This window comes from Aphanomyces invadans (assembly GCF_000520115.1).
Source record: "Aphanomyces invadans strain NJM9701 unplaced genomic scaffold supercont1.14, whole genome shotgun sequence".
Classification (NCBI taxonomy): Eukaryota; Oomycota; class Saprolegniomycetes; order Saprolegniales; family Verrucalvaceae; genus Aphanomyces; species Aphanomyces invadans.
The window spans coordinates 630,325-654,942 of record NW_008580159.1 but is presented as its reverse complement, the minus strand read 5'-3'; the positions used below and the strand labels follow the sequence as shown (position 1 = coordinate 654,942).

General features: G+C 54.5%; 10 protein-coding genes across 12 annotated transcripts; 5 read left to right on the top strand and 5 right to left on the bottom strand.

The window, feature by feature from the left end:
* Positions 1-42: 42 nt before the first annotated feature.
* H310_07575 (hypothetical protein) lies at positions 43-1,552 on the bottom strand (the record flags this gene model as incomplete). The annotated part of the gene is made up of 1 exon (XM_008872975.1): positions 43-1,552. The coding sequence occupies one exon, from the start codon at positions 1,550-1,552 to the stop codon at positions 329-331; it is 1,224 nt and encodes a 407-aa protein (XP_008871197.1). The 3' UTR covers positions 43-328.
* Positions 1,553-2,044: 492 nt separating this feature from the next.
* Positions 2,045-3,403, top strand: H310_07574. 2 transcript variants are annotated; one of them, XM_008872973.1, is made up of 2 exons: positions 2,045-2,347; positions 2,395-3,403. In XM_008872973.1, exons 1-2 carry the CDS (start codon positions 2,168-2,170, stop codon positions 2,764-2,766), a joined length of 552 nt encoding a protein of 183 aa, XP_008871195.1. In that variant the 5' UTR covers positions 2,045-2,167; the 3' UTR covers positions 2,767-3,403. The 2 variants fall into 2 exon arrangements, with proteins under 2 accessions (XP_008871195.1, XP_008871196.1); XM_008872974.1 differs by having other exon boundaries at positions 2,047-3,403.
* Positions 3,404-3,825: 422 nt separating this feature from the next.
* H310_07573 (hypothetical protein) lies at positions 3,826-5,117 on the top strand (the record flags this gene model as incomplete). The annotated part of the gene is made up of 5 exons (XM_008872972.1): positions 3,826-4,003; positions 4,059-4,236; positions 4,286-4,457; positions 4,530-4,748; positions 4,866-5,117. 5 exons carry the CDS (start codon positions 3,826-3,828, stop codon positions 5,115-5,117), a joined length of 999 nt encoding a protein of 332 aa, XP_008871194.1.
* On the bottom strand, positions 4,758-7,956 carry H310_07572. 2 transcript variants are annotated; one of them, XM_008872970.1, is made up of 8 exons: positions 7,214-7,956; positions 6,629-6,954; positions 6,281-6,570; positions 6,143-6,230; positions 6,010-6,081; positions 5,755-5,958; positions 5,533-5,700; positions 4,758-5,485 (listed from the first exon to the last, which is right to left on the bottom strand). In XM_008872970.1, the coding sequence occupies exons 1-8, from the start codon at positions 7,935-7,937 to the stop codon at positions 5,195-5,197; spliced, it is 2,163 nt and encodes a 720-aa protein (XP_008871192.1). In that variant the 5' UTR covers positions 7,938-7,956; the 3' UTR covers positions 4,758-5,194. The 2 variants fall into 2 exon arrangements, with proteins under 2 accessions (XP_008871192.1, XP_008871193.1); XM_008872971.1 differs by having other exon boundaries at positions 6,629-7,956.
* A 299-nt stretch (positions 7,957-8,255) lies between these two features.
* H310_07571 (hypothetical protein) lies at positions 8,256-9,484 on the top strand. Its single transcript, XM_008872969.1, has 3 exons — positions 8,256-8,606; positions 8,664-8,887; positions 8,931-9,484. Exons 1-3 carry the CDS (start codon positions 8,429-8,431, stop codon positions 9,465-9,467), a joined length of 939 nt encoding a protein of 312 aa, XP_008871191.1. The 5' UTR covers positions 8,256-8,428; the 3' UTR covers positions 9,468-9,484.
* Positions 9,485-9,595: 111 nt separating this feature from the next.
* Positions 9,596-11,317, top strand: H310_07570 (hypothetical protein). The gene is made up of 8 exons (XM_008872968.1): positions 9,596-9,961; positions 10,013-10,181; positions 10,226-10,339; positions 10,398-10,541; positions 10,592-10,705; positions 10,770-10,907; positions 10,963-11,076; positions 11,128-11,317. The coding sequence occupies exons 1-8, from the start codon at positions 9,612-9,614 to the stop codon at positions 11,173-11,175; spliced, it is 1,191 nt and encodes a 396-aa protein (XP_008871190.1). The 5' UTR covers positions 9,596-9,611; the 3' UTR covers positions 11,176-11,317.
* H310_07569 (hypothetical protein) lies at positions 11,132-12,605 on the bottom strand. Its single transcript, XM_008872967.1, has 2 exons — positions 12,549-12,605; positions 11,132-12,492 (listed from the first exon to the last, which is right to left on the bottom strand). The coding sequence occupies exon 2, from the start codon at positions 11,809-11,811 to the stop codon at positions 11,419-11,421; it is 393 nt and encodes a 130-aa protein (XP_008871189.1). The 5' UTR covers positions 11,812-12,492; positions 12,549-12,605; the 3' UTR covers positions 11,132-11,418.
* A 745-nt stretch (positions 12,606-13,350) lies between these two features.
* H310_07568 (hypothetical protein) lies at positions 13,351-21,897 on the bottom strand. The gene is made up of 18 exons (XM_008872966.1): positions 21,577-21,897; positions 21,452-21,514; positions 21,346-21,392; positions 21,138-21,291; positions 20,915-21,082; positions 20,596-20,854; positions 19,493-20,549; positions 19,086-19,439; positions 17,950-19,034; positions 17,728-17,900; positions 15,884-17,682; positions 15,503-15,833; positions 15,302-15,454; positions 15,086-15,246; positions 14,792-15,032; positions 13,935-14,735; positions 13,788-13,880; positions 13,351-13,735 (listed from the first exon to the last, which is right to left on the bottom strand). Exons 1-18 carry the CDS (start codon positions 21,884-21,886, stop codon positions 13,578-13,580), a joined length of 7,407 nt encoding a protein of 2,468 aa, XP_008871188.1. The 5' UTR covers positions 21,887-21,897; the 3' UTR covers positions 13,351-13,577.
* Positions 21,898-22,062: 165 nt separating this feature from the next.
* Positions 22,063-22,442, top strand: H310_07567 (hypothetical protein). The gene has a single exon (XM_008872965.1). The coding sequence runs from the start codon at positions 22,074-22,076 to the stop codon at positions 22,368-22,370; it is 297 nt and encodes a 98-aa protein (XP_008871187.1). The 5' UTR covers positions 22,063-22,073; the 3' UTR covers positions 22,371-22,442.
* H310_07566 (hypothetical protein) lies at positions 22,389-24,355 on the bottom strand. Its single transcript, XM_008872964.1, has 6 exons — positions 24,281-24,355; positions 24,126-24,233; positions 23,861-24,069; positions 23,567-23,811; positions 23,346-23,519; positions 22,389-23,299 (listed from the first exon to the last, which is right to left on the bottom strand). Exons 1-6 carry the CDS (start codon positions 24,327-24,329, stop codon positions 22,432-22,434), a joined length of 1,653 nt encoding a protein of 550 aa, XP_008871186.1. The 5' UTR covers positions 24,330-24,355; the 3' UTR covers positions 22,389-22,431.
* Positions 24,356-24,618: the final 263 nt, after the last annotated feature.

The following is a 24,618-nucleotide window of genomic DNA, read 5'->3' as shown; positions in this document are numbered from 1 at the left end:
AGTCGAAAAAACCAATCAGATGCCTGCATTTCGAAACTGGTCGTTCGATGGCATCATAGATACACCACAATGGTGACACCCACACTCGAGGTCACGTCGACCCTCAGGCTAGCTCACCGCTGGATCGGCGAGTTCTCCGCAATGTCCAGCCACAAAACAGTGCCATCTCTGACGGCAGTCGTCGACGAAGGCGTTCCACGTCGTTGTTTGCACTTTCAAGCCTATACGCAACAAACGAATGCACTCAACTGAGACGACAGAGGCTCCATCGATGTCTGCGACAAGTCCAAGCCACACTGTCTGGTTGAATGAGTCTTGAATGTACTGATTACAAGCACTCACTTCCAAGCAACACAGCCAGGGCCACGAGCGATGCACGCAATGACTGCGCCTTAGACATTTGGCCTTGGGTCGGAGATGGTGTCGTGGTTGGAACCGCCGACGTCGTTGGGTTCGTCCCAGTGATAACTGGCAGTGTGTTTGTGAACAGCTGAAGCGGTGGTCCAACTACGTTGGCGGCATAGCCGTTGGCAAAGTGAAAGCACGCCCGCCCGACGAGGACCTGAATGAGCGGAAGTGTGTCGTTGGAAAAGGTGGCAGGAAATGCTTGAGTAAAAATTTGGAGGAACTCGTCTCCTGGTACACACTTGTTGTCGTCGAACAATCGATCCAAGCTCACGTTGGCCACTATCGAAGGGAGCATGGGAAACGACCGGACCCACGAAAACATCGAGTCAATTGGGATGGCGCATGTTGAAGGCACCATCGGAGCTTGAAAAAGCTCCACGGATTCGCGAGTGGTGGTGGTAAACGGCTGACCCATGACAGCTAAGTGGCCTTGGTCGTTGGGAATCTGGAGGGCATTCAAGGCATACAAGGCCGCCATGAGGAACTCATTACCCGTGGGGGCAAGGAAACTCTGAAGGAATGTGTAACCACACGTCTGGGATTGCTGGTCATGGAACCCTGGCGATTGAGTCGAGCACACGATATCCACGGCGTGGCGCAGCAGCTTTGTCAGGAATGAGTACAACGATTCACCAGTAAGCGCCACGGTGCTGACTAATGCGTTGGCACAACATGGCTCAGCGGTGAGGACAAGAATTACCTTGGGAAGTACAATGTACTGAAGGCAAGGGGCAATGAAATCCAGAGGACTGCAAATTGTCTCAAAGTAGACGTCATCCATGGAACCCAGCAACTCCATGACGCCATTGGAAAAATCGGAACTTGGAGGTGCGCGTGTGGTCGACGGAGAGGGCGTCTGGAGCCACTGCATCGACCGGGCGCACACGTCCTGATTCAGCGTTTCCATCCCGAGTGCCAAGAATTTTGTGGCATCTACGGCGCCGAGACAATGGGACAGCGATGTCGGCAAGACAGAGGACATGCCGCGAAACGCCTCTGATGAGTTGATGTTGCCAAGAGACCACAATGTCGAGGCTAGTGTACTCTGGGGGTCGTCGACATGGTAGCATGTTGGTGCCGTCGGTGTCGTGGCCGACACAACGATGGCCACGAACGCAATGGCGGCAGCAGTGCCCTCCACCATCGCACCCATGAATTGCCAATGGTCGACGGATGCAACCGAGTTGTTGCTATTCTATTTATACATTGCCGTGAAACCGCCGCTGAACAACAACGCCAACTCGATGTCAAAGTGAACCAATGGCATCCGTCCAATATCCGAAATTTCGTCAAAATTGTACAAAACCTTGTCCAATTCCCGTCCAATCAGCAGTGTGGGTTGCAGAGTCCCAAGTCTCATGTTCCAAGGAATACAACTCCAGGTCCAATGGTGTGCCAGAGGACTGGCCGCGAACGTTGCGGACGTTGGGAACAAGACGGAAGTAGTAACGTGAGACTTCTGTGGGAGCATCTTGTTCGCTTGAGTCTGCCCTGGTGGTTGCTGACGTTGACGAACGAGCGATACAAAAGGTCCGAAACAAACTAAGGAAATCATTCTGGACAAATAAATCGATATGTTGTTGGTGAGTTCGTGAGAAATTCGGCGGTGAGTTATTGGCACCCCAATTCCATTTTCAACGGACACAACAATATTTTTCTTAAAAGAAATATACGTCGAAGTATACAAGAAACAAATCAAAGGTTGAAACTGGTGGAACCACCACTCGACAATCGCTGTGCTCATGACACTACGGACTACATGCAAAACCATCTACGGCATATCGCGAATGCCGCTACCATTGCCAGACAGGATGGCATCAGGGGCGGTGCTGCATTCGATTCTTGCTTTAGAGCGGGGGAAGGAGTTGACGGTTGGGTCGATTCAGGTGGGGCGATGATGTCCAGCGAATGGATTTCGTGCAAGGTGCTTGTAAAGAGCGTAAGTGCGGGAACGTCAAAGGCGTCGGTGGGATAACCGTTGGCCAGGTGAAAACAGCTCGAGTTGTTGCGGACCATGGCCTTCAGTCCTTGGATCGCGGGACTGTCACTAGTGGTGAAGAACGACATGAGGAGCTGTCCAGGCATGCACTTGTCGTCCTCGAAGAGTTGCGAAAGTTGCAAGCCAAATGCCGGCGCGCGGAGCAAGGGAAGATTGCGCATCCAAGTGAGAAGATCTTGGACAGGTCGAATACACGACCCAGGCAAGAACGGAGCGGTGAACAGCGCCGGCTTCGTCATGTTGTCCGTGCCTTTAAACATCCTTCCCATCATGGCTGCAACTCCTTGATCGTTTGGCACTTGCAGCGCGTTGAGCGTGGTCGTAAACAAGATCGATGGGTTTGCCCGTGCATGGGCTAGGAAGCTCTCCAACAGAGTAAACGCACACGTTTGCGATGTCTGGTTGTAAAACCCTGGGTTTTGCGACGAGCACACGACATTCGCAACCAGTCGAGTTGCGTTGAACACAACAACGTCGAGGGGCGTACCAAATTGTTGATGGACATCCGAGAGGATGGAGGTGCAGCACGGCTGGGACGCGATGAGAGGATAGAGTTTGGGCATGACGACAATCTCGAAACATGGAATCGCATCGACAAACGGAGCGCAGATTGACTGAAAGACCTTGTCGGTCAATGTTTCCCCTGACACGGACGCCATTGCCATCGACACGTCGCGTTTCCATGTTGTCAGTGACACGAACGCCGTGGCACAGACGGGTTCTTTCAGGGCTGGCATGATTGCTGAGAGGAGATCCGACGCGTTCACGGACCCAATGCAGTTGGCAAACGAATGTGGCAATACCTTGCTCAGGTCATGAAAGGTCCTCGCAAGACCAGCGACGCCCGCGGTCGACGCAGTCGTGGAGAAGGTGCTGTTCGGATTTGTCCACGGCAAGCAAGATTGCGTCGCGTTCTCGGTCGCGACGGCATCGACCCGACCGGTCCACCAGACCACCAACAGTGAAAGGTACACAAAGAGTGCCATGAGACCGTGTGTCGAATAATGGCATGCATGATGCGCGGATGGTGCTCGACGAACGGTTTTGCATATCGAGGTAGCTAATTTTGCATGCCGTGGATAATTTTAGAGTCCAAAGTTGTTGCCAAGGGCTTGCCAGACGCTGGCGTCGCGTCCTTCGAAATTGCGCGGTGACGGACATGCATTGCAGGTATGCGATTCCAGTGCGACGCCAAGGGAATCAAGTGAGCGTTTGCCATGGCCGCTGGTGCGACGTTTGCAACGTTTTTTTCACGAAACGAAAGGGCACGACAGTTTCGCAAGAGCGGTTTCAGCAACATCCTCACACGAGACGTCGGCATGACGGCGGGACGGGAAGTACGGGGCGCTGCTGACACCATAACGTGGTCGATACCAACAATGGATGGTTTGCCGCCGTCAGCCCGTGGGGGGCACACGATGTTGCTCGCAGGCCAGCGCATCGTCGTGTTTGGAGGTCATTATTTCGGTGGCGAAGGAACTTTTGTCTATCTAAACGACACCCACGTCCTCGACTTGGAGACATCCACATGGTGCCAAGTCAAGTGTGAAGGCAAAGCACCAGCCCCCCGGTACAACCACACGGCCACCTTGATCGGTGAGTTCTCGCCCGCTCACTCCACGGCTTCCCGTGACGTGTCGGTGTTGACCAGGCACCAAGATGTTTGTGTTTGGAGGCAAAGGAGCCAAGGACGCGCTGTACCGTGACATGTTTTACTTGGATCTCGAAACGTGGCATTGGTTTAGCGTGAATTGGACGACGGAATCCCCGTCTGAGCGGTTTGGCCACGCCGATCTGGCAGTCGGCAACAAACTCGTCATCTTTGGAGGGTAGGAACATTGAAGGCATGTCGCGATCGAGGGGTGATCGGAATGCTAGATGGGATGGCACAAACAAAACGTTCAAGGACCTGTGGGTATTTGACACGGAATCGTTTGCATGGATCAAGCCAAAGGTGACTGGAACGCCGCCCACCCCCCGCCATGGCCACACCATGGTGCTCCTCGAAGACGGACGGATTCTTGTATTTGGAGGGTACGTTGACACACACGTCTGCCGCCGTCCTCACGGGCTTCATTGCAGATATGCGCTGAAAGCCACCCCTGGAAACATTTCTGGCGAGTACTTTAACGACGTGTACACGTTGGACACAGAAACCATGGTGTGGACTCGGCCCCGCACGACTGGCGATTTTCCCGTCGGGACGTTCGGACATACGGCGACAGTAGTCGACGGATGCAAACTGTACGTGGTCGGAGGCTGGTCCGGAACGGAACGCAGTCCAATCTACTTGGGTGACAAGGCGCTTCAAGAAACAGCCAAGGCCCTTGCTCGTGAGCAGGTGGGCCACTGCTGCACATCGTAGCATAACTCGTTGGACTTGCCTGCCCATTCTATCCGAGTGTCTCCACAACGGTGGCGCAAGGAATAGTTTGAAAACGACGTTGCTGTGTGATAGCGCCTGCAAAGTGGGTCCGACGTCAGCGTCAAGACGTTCAAAGCTGACTTGGCCAAGTCCAAGTATGTTCACGTATTTGATTGCGTTGCGATGGAGTGGTCGTCCCCACTGGGCACGGGAGTGCCTGTGCCAAATCGTTACGGACACACTTGCACCGTGGTGGGTCCCCACTTGTTTATGTTTGGCGGATGGGACGGCAACCGGGCACTGCATCAACTTGTCGTGGCCGGTTTGCCCAGCAGTGGCTCGTAGAAGGAGCCCATGATTGTAAACCACCTCAATTGGACGGACCCATCGCCACAAACGTCTTTCGTGGTAATTGACGTCGTCTACGTCATCTGTGCCACCTCTTGCTGGCAATGCAGGACAAACGACGCCAGTGGCGTCGCGCCCTGTACAACGTTGTCCCTCGTGCGGACAGTGACCTGTCCCGACTGGACTTCGTTCGTGCCCACGACTAGAATGTAGTTGTAGCCGGCAACTTGGGCGTCCCGGATGCGTTTGTTGAGCGTCTTGCCGCCGCTCAGAACATCCACGTACAACTTGGCGTCGTTGTGCAGCGTCGAATGGACGTGGTTGGCATACTCGAGTTGGTCGTCCGTCACTGGCAGCACCGCCACCTTCATAGCGTTCCGTCGGTGATGAAACTCGTCAACGACCGGCATACCTGGCGCGGGTTGAGCCAGAGAGGCCATTTGCCACCGGTGTGCTCGATCAAGATGGCCATCATGCGCTCGATGGAGCCCAAAACGGCGCGATGGATGATGATCGGCGTGTGCTCTTTCCCATCGTTGCCATCGTATTTGAGACCAAATCGAAGCGGGAGCTGGAAATCCTATCGAGCCACCCAGTTTTCAGCACCCCGTGATCATGTCCATAGCAGTGGTACCAGCTGAATCGTGCCGCACTGGTGTTCCCGCTTGAGGGCATCAAACACGGCAATATCGATTTTCGGGCGGTAGAACGCACCATCCCCTGCGTTTAACGTCCACGGCATGTCAAACGAGTCGAGCGCAGTTTGGAGCTGGGCTTCGGCCGTGTCCCAAAGGGCAACATCACCCATAAAGCTGGCTGGGCGAGTCGACAGGCGCAGCTACACGCCAACACCATTGAGCCACCTCCATGAAAGATCCGTCGCGAGCACCTTGAAATCAAATCCAAACACTCCGTACACGTGTTGGATGAAACCCAAACACGATTGAATTTCGCTTTGAACCTACGAAAGCGGAAACATTTCGTTGTCACCCGTCGAACGGGGTGCCGCCAACATGACATACTTGATCGGGGCGACAGAAAATGTGAGCGTCGTCTTGGTGGAAGCGACGCACACGAGTCAGTCCAGTCAGCGCGCCCGACGCTTCGTTCCTAGCCATTCAATTTAATTTTAAAAAGAAGAGACCCCATCGACAACGCACCGGTGCAACGCGGAAAAGTCGGCGAATCGAATCGGTAGTTCGCGGTACGAGTACACTTTGGACTCTTTGAACATGATGCAGTGACCAGGACAGTTCATGGGCTTGAGGCCAAACACTTCGGCCACGGCACCGCCAGAATGGGTTGCGTCAACGGCTGCACCAGATACAGACTTGTCTTGTCCACACGAGTGGCCGTGCGCATCGTCATGGTGGTGGTGGTCCATGCCAGGAGTCACCAGATACATATCGTCCTTGTAGTTTTCAAAGTGGCCGGAAGTCTCCCACAATTCCTGCTCGACGTATTCAGTGACCCAAACCAAATTGATAGATGCCCAAGGTCAACCCAACCTGCTTGAACATGAGGGGGGTCACGACTTCATCGTAGCCGCGACGGCGGTACTCTTGCCGAATGAACTCGCTCAACTTGTTGAAGATGCGCGTCCCGTGGGGTAGCATGAACGAACTGCCCGGACTCCAGTGGTGAAATAGAAACAGGCCCTGCTGTTTCCCGAGCACGCGATGATCTCGCTTCTTGGCCTCTTCCTGGAGCATCTTCCACTCTTTCATACGCGCCTTGTCAGGGAATGCAATGCCGTAGATGCGCTGGAGGAGTTCCGGTCCATGGCTCCAATGCGACGCGCCACACCGTGTCAGCGCGATCGACTGGAGCATGCCTACAAGAAACCAAGTATACAGAACGGTCGCCTAGACCAAAGCAGACGACGAAGTGACAGAAAGTGTGGTTCCACGTGTAGCTCAATCAGATCATTGCGAGATGCTTGAGTTGTTCGCAAGAACGGAGATGCTGTTGGAAGGACAAGGACCTGGCGCCGCGTCCACCGCTTTGGACGCGGCGCATTGCCGTCATTTTCCGAGATCGTTCCCGGAAGAGACCACGACAGGTACGACAGATACGACAGCATGCAAACGTACCTGTGTGCGGTAAATGAGGCCCACGGCACAAGTCAACAAACGTGCCACATCGGTATAGCGTCACAGCCTCGGTCGCAGGGATATTGTCCAGCATTTGGCACTTGAACTTGGAGTACGAAAAGAGGTCCCTCGCGACGTCGCGCGACACTTCCAGGCGCTCGAACGGCGCCTTTTCCTTGATCAAACGCGTCATGTGCGCTTCCACGTCGGCAAAGTCGGCTTCCGACACTGTGCGCTGGTTCGCGAGGAACATTTCGTAGAAGAACCCGTCCTGCTGTGCTGGACCGTCCGTTAGAAAAACGTCATCACCGAACTTGGCCTCTAGCGCCGCACCAAGGACGTGTGCAGACGAATGCCAGAAGAGGGACTTCATGGAAGCATCGTCAAATGAATGCAAGTGTACGCTACGGGTGTTCTCCGGGATCGGACGGGACAGATCCCAAATTTGCGCTTGGTCGGGGTTCTCGTGGGTTGTGATAGATGCACCAACCACGGGAAAAAGCTTTTCACCCGTGTGTTTGACGTATTGGCCCATGGCGTGCAAAGGAGTCGCGGCTTCCACGGTAAACGGTGATTCCTTCGTTGAAGGGAGAACAAGCTGCACAGCAACAGCTCGGGCGGCAGCAAGTCTTTGCTGCTGCCTCGCCTTCTCAACCTCCCATTTGTCGAGTCGTGACTGTGCTGCGTGACTCGTGTACCCACGGTGGCGGCGTGTGAGCGGCATCCATCGTGATCGCACTTGCATCAACATGATAGATGGTCATGCGCCATGCGACCAACTCGTATCCGGAAATTTCGAATTATCCGGATTTTGAACATAACACTGGGCAGCGCTCGCTCCGACGATAGTGCATCGGATGTTTGGGATGCTCGACACGCTATGCACTGCGGCAAGAGTGCTACTGGTGCTTGGTGATAGTCGACCTTGCTAACGATGTCTTCTTCGATGCTGTTGCGATGTCCTTCCCAACTTGAGCTGCTTACAACGACGGTCCACAAAAATCCTCTCCCAAACAGTGCTGTTGCAATTCGGCTCGATCTTGCGGCCTGAGTTCTAGCTGTACTCGACGTGACCATTCTTGGCCATGGCACATGTCTATCATCTGCCTACTACGCACGGACCAACCCTGCATGGCGGGCTATATATAGCGAAGACGCAGTACGGCCGCGCCTGAGTTGGTCGAGCTCGCCAGTGGTCGGTCATCTTCGTGCACCATGTACAGCAACCAGGTGATGCCCGTGGCGAATGTCATTTGCGCCCGACGAGAGATCAAGCACCAAGTCGACAAGTTGTACGAGAACCTGCAGAGTCCCAAGGGTCTATGCAACGTCACGTCGCCGCGAAAGTTTTCGCATCTCGAGTTCAACGCCAAGAAGCGAGTGCAAGCTCAAGGTGCCGTACCCGATCTATTCTCACTTTACGAGTTGCATCTGACGATGTCCGCCGCAGCTCGGCAAGCCCGCATCGACCACGACAACCACCTCCTCATGGAAAAGATGGCGCAGATCATGTTCGCGCCATCGTCCAAGAAAACGTCGGCTTCCTTCAAGCCCGGCACGTGTTTGGACAAGAACCAGCTGCCAAAGATTGACAATCACAACGACTACACGCTCGTCCATGGGTACGCCAAGACGCGGCAGCGAGAAGCGCGTCGCATTGCCAAGGAGAACTTGGTACGACATGAGTGTCATCGGATGTACTGTCATCCCCACATAGCTCCATCGGCAACGAATCGACGCTCAGAGACCAACGTACACGAACGCTGAGTATCATGCAGACAACGTGGCGAAGAATGCTCATCTCAGCCGCATGCATCGCAAACTCGTGTGGTCGAAACCTACGCGTGATGAACTCAAACAGGAAGAACGACGGGAAGCCGCGGCCGCGACGCGGGAACTCGACAAAGCGCGGATTTATGCCTCGCCGACCGTATCCGTCCCCGCTTCAAACGTCGATATCGTTTCTCCTGTCGCGAGGAACCGCATGTGCATCTGCATCGATAGCTTTGAACCAACTCCGCCGATGGTCGCACGTTCGGGACGGACGTTTCCGCCGCCTCGACCTCCCAGGAAATCCATGCCCGTCGCACCAAAGGCAGCCGCCGCACCTCCCCACGGAAACAATGACGAGATTGACCTCATCTTGCAAGAGAACGAAGCAGCGCTCGCGCCGTGCCCGATCTCGGTCGACGCGGCATACTCGGACACGATCCTCAACGACGAGTACGATGTGAACGAGTTTTGTGCCGAATAAACCGCACGTCATGAGAGTTTATTATTTAACGTATTCGTCTAATGTGTAGATTAGTATAGGGAGAAAAACCCAAAAATCGAGTTTAATCATTAAACGCTTTGTGGTTTTTGCAAGACTCTATTCCAGTACGGCATTCCATGGACCATGGACCATCCTGACGACTTGTACGTGCCGACGTATGATGTGCAGAAGTCGGTCGCACACTTGCTCGACTCGAGCAGCGACGACGATGGAGACGTACACAACGTGACACCAATCAAGCGGAGGCGGGTGGACCAGCGACCACTGCAGCTGTCAAGGGCTGCGGCAAGTCGGGGTGTCGCTCGCCGTATATCAACTGGCAGCGACGAGTCATCACCTCCACGACAATCTGCAACAGCGCCTACCAATGTCATTGTTCTGAGCTCCGACGAAGACGATGACAACGACGTCGAGATGTTGCGTCAGGTCGCGAACGACCCCGAAGCGATTCGCTTCAAAGAACTCGCGATGCGGTGCGATGACTTGTCCATCGTTCGCGGTTCTTCATGAGGTGGGGATTTTAGGTCGGCTGCGGCCGCGGCTGCAGTTATATCTCTCGATTCTGATGACGAAGGCGTCGTGCAACATGTCAAGCCGGCATCTTCATCCGCCAAGGCATCGACCATTCCGTTGACCGTGCAATGGAGGTCACGGGCAGGCGCCATAGAGACCGAAGCCTTCACTCTACGTCACGTACGTGACGTTTTCTTCTGCGACTTCCATTGACTTCAATCCAGACGGACTCTTTTCAAGCTGTGCTCGATGCGGTGTGTGCAAAGCTGCATGTACCCCTCGACGCCATCAACATGACGTTTGACGGGTCTCCGGTCCTTCCATGCGACACCCCAGAGGTGCCGTAAGCACCAGTCGTCTCCATATTGCTTGGGTGCATCTGACGTAATGGTCCAGACCAAAGACGTCGAAGTTGGTGACCAACTTGATGTTGTTGTGAATTGGGACAAGGTGAAGCCTCCGCAGGCCGCTGCCAACGCCGTTCGTGTGCGCATCCAGCGCACCGGGTCCAAGAAAATACAAGTGTTTACGATCGCTCCAGTACATCGACGCATCACTCTTGATCGCTCGTTTTGACTTGAGTGGTGTAGGAGATGCCCGTGAAGAAGCTCCTGGAATCCTATTCCGCTGTGCACAGCCTGCCATCCAATGCCGTGGTGCTCAAACTATATGGAGAAGTCTTGCGGGAAGACGCCACGATCGAGGTGCGATGCAGTTTCGTCGTGGGCCCATCCTCAAGCCACCTCTCACCCACACCATGGTTCATAGTCGTACATGTTGGACGGCAACGATGTGCTTGCCGCGGAGACGTCGGAAGCGGCAGAGATTGCCGACGACGACTTGAATTCGGTGCCAATCACCCTCCGTTTTTCCAACGGCGAAACAGAGATTCACCACATAGCATTGGTACGTTTTCCATATCTCGTGTGCGGTAGCTCTCACGTCGTTCGAGCTGTGTTAGGCAGCCAAAGTCGAAACGTTGGTGGTCAGAGTGAGCCGAAAGCGCCACGTCGAGCCAGCGCAGATCAAGTTGGTCGTTGATGGCGAAGTTATGAACCCGCAGCATCCCTTTCATGTTCGTGGACTGCGCCGTTCGAGTACCATCATGACCTCAACGTGTGTTTAGGCGTACGACTTGGAGGGCGAAGAGATTATTGATGTCAAGCTCACGTAACAAGAAACGTCGACGAAACTTTGGTGTCCTTGACGCAGTGTTGGAGTTTGATTCACAAGAGTGAAAGTGGCCTGATCGTCAGCAGGTCGCCCCACCTGTCATGGAGTCCAAGTGCACACCCTTGAATGTTCTCGTTCACTGGCATCTCTGCGAGCGACGGCTCGCGGCTATTGCAAGCGTTCAGCAAGGCGGCATGTTGCATCAAGCTCGTGTGTTCTGTCGTGACGAGTCGTCGGGCCATGGCTATGCCATCCGACTTTTGCCGACCAAGATCGACGATGCAGTCGCCGCTCCAACCGCTGGAAAAATATTGAGGCGATTAAGTGCAGCCCTGTGTAGTCCAAGTCGTGGACCGCAACGCTGCGGCCTTCGGTCGACGCAAAGGTTACAGGTTGCCTGAACATTTGTAGCGACGTCTTTTTGGGGGGAAAGTGAAATGGCGACGGAGTGTGCCATTCTGGCGCAGAAAGAGAGAATGCTCGTTGGGACGTGCCATTGGATCGGGTCGTCGATTGTAGTGGATGTCACCGTGGAGGCAAGGCGCAGTATGGGGAGTGTGTCGCCAGGAGAAGGCGACCAAGTGTGCCTCTGCTGTACTTTGCGAAACTCTATTCGGAGGTGTCGCGGCTTTACCATCGGAAATCGGCATCTTCGTCGGCAAAACAAGCAGCGTCAACTCAAACGTGTACGTCGCCGAAAACCCGCCAAATACTTCCAGCGTCAGCTCGAAATCGGACGATCTCGACACACAGCGCGCCAAGTCGACTTTGCAGTCGACAGAATGCGGCCCCGATGGACTCGTGTGGCGCAAGGAGCGCTACGTTCGCAACTTGTTTTATCGTGATGGATTCCAATAAATTGATTCCCACGAGAGCGGTCGCAACGACGCTTGAAGAAGGAACGTACAGTGACGTCGGAGGCGTATGCTGGCCGACGTCCCAGATATTGTAGATTCTACCGCGTTCTTTACGTCGAGATGATGGCAATCTCACTCACCATTGCGCATGCGTTTTGAGGGAGATGAGTTCGATGCACGTTAGGGTCATCCCGTTCGTGGTTGTGACTTGGACAGCGTAGCGATCGGCCGAGCACAGCGAAGGATAGCAAACGTCTGGGATTTCGACAGTGTTCTGGTCGGGCAATGCGGCGGTGGTGGCAGAATCTTGGGGGGACGTCATGGCATGAACGGCACGATGCAACCTCCTTCCAGCAACAAAGGAGTGTGCGACAGGGGCCCGGCCAACGATGCCACAAACGGTCGAGTAGATCGTGGCACAAAATGGTCTCCATTCGACGTCATTGTTGTTGAAGCGACACCTACTTTATTGTCTGGGCAATATGAGCCAAGGCAGGCAGACCCTTTTTCTCGAGACCTGTTGGAAAGCGCTGGTTCACGTCTTGAGCGTAGGGCTTGACCCAGTTGTTTGAGTCTTGGGGCTGAACGAGGCACCCCTTCGTACAGGAATTTCAGTGCCCAGTATCGACTAAGCGTGCCATGTCGAAGTTGAAGCGCTGCATCCCACCAGTGGACTTCCTAACCACCTCGCCAGTGTGCTTGAAGCACTCCTTTTAATGCATCGAAGTAACAGTTAACGTACAACTTGTCCATGGCCACGGGAATGGGGTCGAGAGCCCCGCGATCGACTGGTGCGCACCGCCGCGTGAAAATGCTCCACCCGTCAATGCCACCGCCGTATGCCCATCGGTCGTGGCACGACATAGCGCAGAAGCCTGACGCCCCCCTCGGAAGTTAGCGAAAATTGTTCATGCTTTTGAAGATGTTTGCGGATTCACGTCCATGATGGCGACCAGCACCCACAATACAATCAAGTTGGCTTTGTAAATGGGATTTTGGAGCTGGGCGTTCTTGTTGTCGACAGTTTGCAGGATGCCTAGGACCCCCTTGTTCGCCCCTGACCTTCGGTCGACGCACGCGATAGGAGTCGCTGTTGTTGTCGACACTGAACGTCGCGCCATCGTCAGCTCACAACTGTGCCACATGGCCAGGAAAACAAAACTTTAGGAACTCGTGCGAAGAGGTGGAGCCAGCGACATTGCTGCAAGGGGGATGGTGTCGGTGACGTCCTTTCGGGCACAATCGTGGTCGTTTTTGCAATGCGCAGGAGTACGCGAGTGAAGATGCATGATGGCCACAATGCGATGTTGAAAGATGCAGCGGCAGCACCCATTGTATCGATATTCATGCCTTCCAGGACATACCAGACGTGTACATGCACACAGCTCTAATGTAGTTTGGCGCACATGCATAGAGAACTAACTACCCAGCATTTTGGTTTTGCCTGGCAGGTGGCGCAGCTTCAATAGATATCCATGTCAACTCTTTCAACAGGGCCGTTCGGAAAGCGGGCGATGATCGTTCTGCTCCAGAGTAGTTGCGCAAATTACAAGAACGCGTGAACGATGGCCTCGAGCATGTCCCGAGGTAGTCGCTCGACGACATCGTATCGTTCGACTGGCCCACAAAATTTCCGTCGCCGACGTGATGGCTTGGTGGGTGGCGATGGATGGTCGTGCCATTCGATTTGCACCATCGAGGGCTCTACTCCCAGACGAGATACACATCACTTGAATCAAAGAGATCGTTTACCCACCTTTGAATTCCAGCCACCGCTTGAGCGATGGGGCGTGGTACGTGTCGAGCGCGCTGATTTCAGCTCCCAATTGCATCAACACCCTCACAGCATCTACGAAACCCAGCGAGTGTCATGGTCCGACGATATACGACCGATATTATGTACCGAGTTGGCCAAATGCAAACGCATACACGAGAGCAGGACCTTCGTCGACGCGGTAGCCCAAGATCGTCGACCCGCCTCGCGCGACCAAGTGCCGGATCAAGTTGACGCGGCCAAATATGCATGCGTACTGCAGAACGACAGCAAATTGGAAGGCAAAGTCGGCCGTGGACTCGGTGTCCTTGCCGTGGCCCAGCCCGACGCTGCCTTTCCAATGGCGCAGCAGACACAACGTCATCGCTTCCAGGCCACGGTGGGCGCTGTGCTGAATCGCAATGTCGACAAAGTCGCCAAAGTATTGACACTGAATTTGCGTGTGGTCGAGGGGGTCTTCAATCACGTGGATTACATCCGACGTCAAAAGGATGTCGACAACATCAACGTGGTTCAACGACACAGCCGACATGAAGATGCGTTGGCGAACGTCGAGGGTTCCGGCACACAGCATCGGCAAGTAGCGCAGGACGCTCATGACGAACGAGACCGTGGTCGCGAGGCCTGTTGCGGTCGCAAACTCCAAGAGCGACGACGTCGGGAAGTTCCAGGTTCGGAGGTTTACATGGCGAGGGTTGATGACCTTCCACGCCGGCGCATCTTGCGCTGGTACTTGGACGGGGGCTGTCAGAAGATGGGAAAACCAACCGGGGAGTGGGGACCACGTCAAAACCATCGCGATGTCAAACGATGCCGAACTAATCAAGGGGCTTTGAATCGGGCCATGAACGTGAGCTCCATTCCAGCACAAGTACTGAATCACGCCCAACCGTCCTTGCATGAGAGCATAGTGCAGTGGCAAACACCCATCTACGATTGAGCAAGTCAGTTTTCGAGGCAGGTCAACAACAAATTGCACTATGTACATGAGTCCTTCGTATTGATGCACTGGCTCAGGCACGTGTTCGACGCCAAAAACGCAAGCTGGTTGTGCAGGGCTGCATAGTGCACCAGAGTGCACCCATCGGACGAGACAAGGGCTTGCACAGCTGGAGGGGTCATGTTGAGAGTCAAGAGGAGCCAACTCACAATGCGGAACGCTCCAAACTTGGCTGCGACGACCGCGATCGGCTCGCCTTGCAAGGTTTCCAACAAGGCATGAGCAGGCTACAATCCCCAGGGGTGAGATGACGGTACGGCGCCATGTGATGGCACTCTACCTTTTGCAAAACAAATTGCATGACGATGTGGAGCTGATTGTGTTTGGCAGCTAGCAATGCTGGGGTCCACCCCTGTGCAGTGCGGATTTCTGCACTGGCACCTGCAGCTTGAAAGGCTTCCAAGATTGCTAAGTGACCTCGGATCGCAGCGATGTGCAGAGCTGCATACACTCGACCACGTCGGTCAATTCGATCGCAGGCGGAACGTCTCGTTACCGGTATAGCCTGTCGAGTCTTTCGTGTCCAGCACAGCAACCAAGCGCTCCTTTGAAACGAACCGCTGGAACAGTTGAAACAACCCAGTGTCGCCGATCCAAGCAATGACGTGCAGAGGCGATTGGCCTTTGCGGTCAATTGTCAAGTCCCAACCTGCGAATATGCTCGTTGGGGATGCATCCAACGTGTATTCCGTCGTACCCTGTTGGAGTAGGTGCTGAATGACGTGGTGCTCGCCACACGACACGGCCACGTGCATCGTGGACTGGCGGCCGTTTGACTCGGTTTCCTGTGGAGACACGTTGAGTGCTCTGGTCAACGGCACATTGAACATCTGAAGCAAGCGTCGGACAATTTTCCACCAGTGGAAGTTTGCCGCGCACGACGCGATGCTCGCAACCAGCGGCAATGACACCGACACGTCCAGAACAGGCAGCAACGACTCGACCATCCCTTGGCAGTGTTTGCCTTGTCGAGACTGGAGCACCAGCACAAGGGTTTGCCACACGGTGCGTTCGATGGGGACTTTTGCCTGTGTCGCATCGAATTGTCAGGAACGAAACAATGTCAACTTGTACGTACCGCAAGCAGGAGGTCGACTGCAGGCTTGTTTCCAGACATAATGGATGACGCATACGTCATCTCTTTGCAGAACTTGGTCTCTTGCAGGCAAAATCGCAGCGTCGCCAAGTTGAGTGGATCAACCTGTGTGCAGGCTTGACATGCTTTCGCTTTCTGGTCCTCCGACAACATCGGCCACATGAACTCGAGTACTCTTGTCCCCGTGACATCGCGCCGTTGGGCCACTATCATCGCTGGCGACTGCATGTAGTTGTTCATGGCCTCAAGGGACGCTCCGCTTTGGACGACGGCTTGCACAGTCGCAAGGTCACCCGACTTGGCCACCAAGTGCAGCAGCGTTTGGTTGTCTTGGTTTTGCGGCTGCTGCTGAATGTGAGCGATCCAGTATTGGATGCACCGGTGGATGATTCGCAATGGCTTGGTAGCGTCGGTTTGGTAGCAGGAAAGCCCCGACAGATTTCGCCACGTGCATGCTTCACAGCCATCGATGCGGACAACATCCGTCGTTTCAATGGAGTGAAGCGGCAAGGACAAGCAATTGAGCGCCACCTTTGTTGTGCGGTGTTGGAAAAGTGCTGGAAGGCACGACTGGGTTGGCGGCAAGTGCAAGACGAGGGCCAAGAACGAGTCCAGGGCTCCATGGATGGCAGCATACCAGATTGGCGATTTCGTGCCAGGGATTTCGACGACGACCAGATCGGCGGGGACACCTTGTCGCAACAACAGTTTGACCACCTCCATTTGGTTCGCCGCCGCCGCGCGATGCATGATCAAGCAACAAGACGCTGCCCGTCGGATCCACGTCGCAACGGGATCGACTGCTGCCTCGGTCATCATCAAGAGATGGTGCAAGAGTGACCACTGACTTTGTGACGACGCGAGGATGAAGATGCGAAGAAGGTGGTCGAACGTTGCGCCTTCCATGGAGCGCCACGACGCTGCGATGCGAGCGATGGAGTCGCCATTTTGACCGCTGAGGGCCGCAACGACCGTTTGTATGGTCGGTTTGGCGTGAGCTACAGAGATGAGGTGATCCACCACAGCAGAGTCTCCAACGAGAGCGGCTCGGTCGAGAGCTTGGTGACCGTCGTCCCCCGCATCAGACACGGCAAGCAGGCTGTGATGCAGCAAGAGTTTTACCAATGCTGGTTTTACTGAACTGTTGGCTGCAAGCCCACATGCCGTTGGCAGCGGCAAGTGGGGAGCTTTTACTTGAAGCGCGGCGGGATGGTTTTCGCAGATCCACTCGACCAATTCCAGTTGCTGGGACTGAATAGCTAGTGTCAAAGGCGTGTGTCCAGCATTCGGGGTAAGATCATGGAGCGACATGCCCGCCTTGAAGTAGAATTGGAGCAGGTGCAAGGAACCTCGTTGGCAAGCCACATGCACGAGCGACCACTGAAGACGGACAGCTTGCTCGAGATGCCGCACCATGTTGGCGTGTTGGCTATATAGCAGGCAATCGCGACGACGGCCGACGATGTACTGCAGCTTCATCCAGCCATTCAGACCACCGTTGAGCACAATTGATGACCGCAATGTCGGCAAGCTCTCCATCGTGCTGCCAAGGACGTGCAACTTTGCGGCAGTCACCAACTGGCCGCGAGAATATGCGAAATAAAGTGGCCCAACGGCAAATTTCGCGGGTTGGGCGTTGCGTTTACCCAGCGGCCGTGTTATGTGTTTGACTCGGACGTTTGGATTTACACCGCTTGCCACCAACGCTGAGACGATCGCAGTTTGACCGGCCGCAGCGGCGTGGTGGATGGCTTCTTTCTCGCCCACGTCATCGCAAATTCCTACCGTTGCGTTAGATTCGATGCCACGAGAGGCAATGGGCGTACGAGGAAAACTTATGCGACGAGTGGTCAAGAGCTGGTGCGCAATTGCCCAAAAGCCCAATTCGCATGCTCGCGTCATGTCGGGAGCGTATACATGGACTCTTAGTGCTGAGTCAATCTCGTGGAGTTTCGTGCACAGCAAGTTGCCGATGTTTTGCCACGAGCGCCAAATATCCCTGCAATAGATGTGACTTCTCATGCCAAAAAGCCGAGATTGAGTTGTACCGATGGGCAAGTTCTTGCTTTGAGAGATAAATATGCTGGTTCTCGGCGAGGAGCTCTGGCTGGGTTGGAGGCACATCATACGTTGGGAGTTGAAACACCCGCGAGGGTACAAGGTGAAGGAGCAAAGTCAAGGGCGATCCCATGTCGACGGGTTCGTACAGACGACTCACGTGGCCAAAGCTATGGATTGTGCGGGCGAGGGGGCACCATATATTGACCTCCGCACCCCGATGGAGAAGGAACTGCACCACATCGGGTTTGCCCGATCGGATGCCATAACAGAGGGGGGGTTCTTCAGCACATCCATTCAAGACAGCTCCACAAGACAGCAGGATTTGGATCGTTGAGACGTGGCCACCGAGGCATGCCAAATGGAGGGGGGAGTTGGAGACCTGGGCGCTCTTAGCGAGAAAGTCTGGCGTCACAGTGTCCAATAGAAGCTCCAACAAGGCGTCGTGCCCAAAGAACGCGGCACACTGCATCGGGCTCTCTTGTGCATTGTTGGCCAGGTGCAGATTTGCACCATGGTGAAGGAGGCTTCGCACCACCGCGAGCGATGCCGTGGTTTTGTTGAAGCACACACGTTTACATTCCTGAAGAAGTAGTGTGTTGCCGTGGGGGTCCTGATGGTTGATCGAAAGCAAGTGGACTTTTGCGAGTTCTTCCAGACATTGCACAACGATGCTCGGGTTGTTTGCGAGCCGAGCCACGACATGATGCACCATCGGTTGGTTCGTACAGTCGGTGGAATGCAGCGACCAGCCTCCATCGGTTTGCAAGAAAAGTTTGAATAAGTCAAAGTACGTTGCCGAGTCAGGCGTGAAAAGCTTGATGGCCCATCCCCGGATCAAGCATTCCACACAGTGCTCGATCACAACTGTCGTGCCAGTCCGCCGTTTCCAGTACAAACCGAGCAAGTGCGGCGACTTGAGACGTTTGGCAGGGCCGGCAGTGGGCGATGGGATGCTGAGACGGCAGAAGGATGGGTTCGCCCCTCCAGCCAAGAGCGCGATGATCACGTCCTTGTTTCCTACCAAGCACGCCACGTGCAGGGGCGTGTACCCACTCGCGTCTTGGATTTGAAGCTAACAAAACAGGATTTTGTGACGCAGAGCGAATCGTCTGGGCTGGCTTACGTTGGACATGCGTCGGATCAAATACATCGCGACGCTGGTTTTTGATGTTTCAATCGCCAAATGCAGCGCTGTTTTCCCACTAATGTCTTGCACGAGCGTAGATGTCGGGTACTGGTGCACGAGAAGCTCGACAATTTTATCATATCCCCGGGGGGCTGCCACGTGCAGCGGCGTAGACCCCTTCCAGTCTTGCGCAAAAACATCGGCACCATGCCGTACAAAGAAGTCGCACGCATTGTACCGGCCCCGCTCGCACGCTTCATGGAGCGCCGTTCGCTGCAACACAGACATGGGTGTGTTGATATCGCGAACCTTTTTCGACTCGAGCAAGTGTTGGATGCGAGGAACCAAGCCCTAGCAATCACCATGAGCGCGTCGTTGTGGCCACGCGTTTTGAAGAGTCCTACCGCGCGTGCTGCTTCAAACATGTCGCCGAAAATCGATTGCTCCAACTCGAAGATGGTGACGCCGTACACGTCTGGAACGTGCCACCACTCGGACGGCGTGCGATCCCACAGCAAATCCACGACTTGTTCCATGACAGTGTACTTGGTTAACACGTCGTTCGACTTGACCTTGTTGCGCTGTCGACTTGCCGAGTACAAGGCCAAGTGCAGCGGTAGTTGGTGGTGAACATTTAACGCTGTCGTCGACGCTCCGTTCGTGAGCAATGCACTGACTTCTTTTAAGCGGCAACGACTGGCGGCCACGTGAAGCGGGGTGTTGTGCTGGCTGTCGGTGACATGCACAAGCGCGTGCTCGGCCAAGAGGACGTCAAGAAGACGGTAGTGGCCATACACGGCAGCATGATGCATCAACGTCCGACCAAACACATCTTGCGCATTGATAGCGCGCTTGTCCGCAAGTGTTTGAATGATCGCTTGCAGTAGATTCTGTAGGGTCGGGTTCTTCTTGGAGATGTCAATGTCGTCGAGGGATGGCGGCGTCGGTTCCGACAACGGCCGAATCCACACCACAGGGAATCCTTGCACTTGGTCACTCTCCAACGACAGTGACGTGGTCGTCGAGGACCATTCGTTGGGCAAGGCTGCACGGGCGTCGATGACCGTCCATTTTGCACATTCCTTGGTGGTTTGGGTCATTTTGGATCGTCGTAGCGCGCCCACGATGCGCGAGTGGCCTCTCGACACCATCTTCTTGTCTCCAGCCATGTCGACAATCATTGCAGATGCTTGAACGTCCCCCGACGACGTATCATTCGAAAGCTGGGTGTCAAGCGCGAGGAGGCGAAGTTTGGACTGCACATGGGGCAATTTTGGGTTGTTCGACACGATTCTGCCATATATGTCCTTCACAACCATGCCCCGAGACGGCAGGAGTTGTTGTTTCTTGAGTTTCTGGCGGAGGCACGTGCGAGAATTCGACGCGATGCGTGACTGGTTCACTATCCAGTCGCCGCACCAGTACTGGCTTGGTCGCCAGTACACGCGTTCTCCTCGCAACCTACCATACGCTGCCATCACGAACAATGCTGTCGCTGCGTCGGTACCGAAAGTGCCGGTGTCTGGCCACCGGTTGAATCGTTTGAACGCGGAGTCCGTGGGATTCGACAAAGTGGTAGTGATAACGGAACTGAAAGGGCTGAAGCGGGCGATCATTTGGATGGGGGTTCGATGCAGTTCCTGCCAGCAATGCCTTTGAGCGGTAGACCGGGTCGTCCACGTGCATGCCAGGTGTTCCCAGGACCGCAAATGGAATTAAACTCCACGCCTTGACATTCGTTTCTTTCGATTTCGCCACCATTCGACCTACATCCAAGACAAGTTCGTCGCAACGTCACCATGCCAAGGTTGTGGATTCAACGACACCTTGCGACAAGAATCCGAAGTCGGGGGGAAGTACCAAGCCGAGCTGCGACACCGATAGCTTGCGTAAGCCGTCGACAGATGTCGATTGCATGTGGGGAATCGAGTCGAACTCGATGTATCCGACCAACGCATTCGCCTTCTCCAGCCCAACGTACAGGCGAGGCAAGTCTGGTCGACGGTTTAGTTCTTGGAAAATAGGATTGGAAACGACGGGTTTTCACACCTTGACCAGTGCACACGCGAATGTACGAAGTAAAGAGCGCATTGTTGAGTGCCCATGTGCAAAATGTTGACTTGTCAATTGAGTCGACTCGTTTGGCTTGATCGGATATGCACGACAAGGCAAACTGCTGCACTGTCTCGGGCATGATAAGATACTAACAGGATGTATAGCCCCTGTGAATTGAGCAATGCAACTCAGTCAATAGTACCGGCGGCGACGTCAACTTGACGATGCTGCGCGCCACAGCGCAAAGCACTGGATGGGGCATTCCATGGCATGAGTGGAGGACAAGGAGCAAGACAAAAACCACGTACAAATGGACAGTTCAGTGCTGCTCAGTGCTTCTCTTCCCTGAACGTCGGCGAGATCGAAGAGAGCTTTGCATGGCGTGTGAGTTGCTGTATGACAAAGACAACTACCAGTGCACAAGGATACGTACAGGCAACTCGTTGAGACAAGGTCGCTTGACACACCAAGATTAGACCCGCAAAAACTTCAAAGACGTCGACCACAGGTACTGTCGGCGCCATGCGAATGCTTTTCGGCGCAAACACTTGGAAGATGAGAGTCACAAGCGGGTCGGGTAATTGACGTCCCAAGATGCGTGAGAGCTGCTCCATGTTGACACAGAACCGCAACGTGAGCAGCTTGTACTTCATTCGTGCTACCGCGACATCCATGATATCCCATTGACGGACGAACTGCCGGAACTCGCCATGGACGCGCAACGACGACGGCGCTGGTCCCATGTACCGCCAGCTAGAATTCGAACAAGTGACTTTTTGTCGAAACGGGATCGTCATTCCAGCGTTTTCATTGGTCCAAGAAAGGCAGCGAACGAATTTGATTGGTCGTTTTGGAAACACAACATCCGGTTAAACAACGTCATATACGGACGATCCCATGCACAACGACCAAACCCGAAGTTCACTGGTCATGTCGGCATCCCCGACGGTACCGCAGATATACCGCCGCGTGCTGCAGCTGGCAAAGAAATTCCCGAGCATCAAACGCGATCAACTCGTCGAGGATATCAAGGCCGAGTTCCACGATAACAAAGTGCTTACCGATCCCGTGAAGATCAAGGAGAAAGTAAACATTGCGATCAAGGGCATTCAACAGCTCAACCAATACGTTTCCCTCGACCCGAACGCGCAGCACTGGTCAGTCGACATGGAGAAAGATCCTTTCGGGCAGAATCACCCCGACCGGCCGCAATCCCTTAAACGCTAAGACGACAACGTGCTCATCAAACGCACACTGGGTTGTTTGTTGTTCAATTCATTACATCCACTTAGAAAAAGTCCGCCGCCCGCGCCCGCTTCACATTCAGTGTCGTGTTCTTCTTGACATTGCTCGTGGCCGTCGCGATGATCTCCTTGACCTTGAGCACACCCTTACCTGTCGCCGGTTTAACTAGTTCTTTCTCCACAGACTTCTTCATGCGCTTCATCGACAACTCGTATGGAAGCGCTTTGTTTGTGCCGAATCGAACTTTCTTGGACGCTTCAGCTGCCGCCTCGGCCTCTGCAGATGCTTCTGCGACGGCCGCCGCTTTTCGCTTCTTGTCCTTCGCAGTCTTGGCTTTGGCTTCCTGCTTGATCTCCCGATCGCAGTGGGTGCACATGCTCTTGTTTACAGGCACCAAGCCCTTGCCAAACCCGCCGCAGCTCGTGCATCGGGGGTACGGCGTCGGCTGTTCTTTCTGGGACGCAGGGGGCTTTGCGCTCATCTTTGACGCGGCCTTATCGCCCTTCTTTCGCGCGACATTGGTTTCCACCTTGACATCGTCATCTCGGTCAGCGACGGCAGCCTTGATATCCTTTTTGGCCACCTTCTTCGGGGAAAGTTCCTCCTTTGGCGGCACCGCCTCCTTCTTTGGTGACGCAACCTCCTTTTTGGGGGCAGATTTCTCCTTTTTGGTCGTCACGACCTCTTTCGTCGCGGATTCCACGTCAACTGTCTGCATTTTCTCGGCGGGCTCTTCCTTGGCGCTCGACGCCTTGGCTTTTCGTCGTTGCTTTTTTGAAATCGTGGCGGACTTTTCGTCGCCATCGTCGGCCGACCGCTTTCTGTCCTTCTTGGCCGAGTCCACCTTGGTCGCCGCGTACAAGGCCGAATAAATACTGTACAAAATATTGCGGTTCCGGTCATGCGTGTCCCTGGATGCGATGGATGAGATGCCGTGGAGGTGAATCGGCGACGTACTCTGCAGCAGCCAAGTTAAAGATGCGATGCTGGACATGGGCCAAGTGTGCCACTCCAAACACCTTGTGCTCGTCCGCCTCGGCGCTTTCATCGTCGTTGTCCTCCGAGTCGGTCGATGCAACCACTTCCTTGTCCTTTAACGTGTCTTGGAACTCGTAGTCGGTGAGGAGAACCCTACAGAGATGGTGACCACTGCGTTCGAAGAACACGAATGTTCGTACTGGAACACCATGTCGTTGACGCGCTTGGTCACGATTTTGTCTGTTTCGGAGCTGATGAGCGTAAAGAACGGCTCCAAGAGCATGACGAGGTTCTCCGACTCGATGGTCGCGCCGGCCGACTTGTGCAGCTCTTGGACGTACACGTCGCACAAGTGCAAGCGGAGTCCGTTGGGCAGTTTGCTTAGAATTTCGCTCGACAAGTGCGAGGCGAACGCTTGTGCTTCATCCCATTCAGATTGCAGGAACTACGATGGTCACCGAGTTACTCGTCACGATCGCCACCTTGGAACGAACCTTGAAGCTTTGAAACATCATCTTGCGAATGAGCGAGTAGTACTTGTCGAGGCGGAGACCGTCGATTCCGTGCCATTCACGGTGAATCGTCTTGAAGAAGCTGTGGATGAACCGCGTCTTCAACGTCGACGACGGGAACGCATGCATGAGCTGGGACAAGTTCTCGGCCAACTCGTTTTGAATCTTGGGCTTGTCGCTCATCCACATGCCTATCCGTGACGATTAGACATCACCGTGATCAGCACTTTAGGATGGACGGTCGTACAATAGAACAGCGCTTTCCAGATCTTGTCCAAGTCCAAATCGGACCACTCCTTCTTTTTGGCGAGGTACTGCGTCAGACTCTTCACAGTCTTGTCACGGACATGTTTGTCTGAACACGGACGGGTCAGTCATCATCGACGTCGTTGCTGTCGCTACCTGTATGGGCAAGCTTCTGGCCAAACTTTGAGGCGGCAGGGACGTCCATGATGGAAGCGAACAAATTCGTACTTGCTGGTAAATGGAATCGACGCGTCCACCAATCACATCCAGCGAGCCAATCAAATGGCTGGATTCGATTGGTATGATTTCCCTCCACCAATCAGCGTGGCGCAACTCGCCTCCGACCCCAAGACGAGCGACCTCACCAACCAACCACACAAGGACGGCGACGTCCCCTCGATGAGCACTGCCTTTCAAAGCCATACGAGTTCGATGTACAACACCCGTTTCATCCCCATGGGCCCCACGGATGTCTGCGACGAGATGTGGTTGGA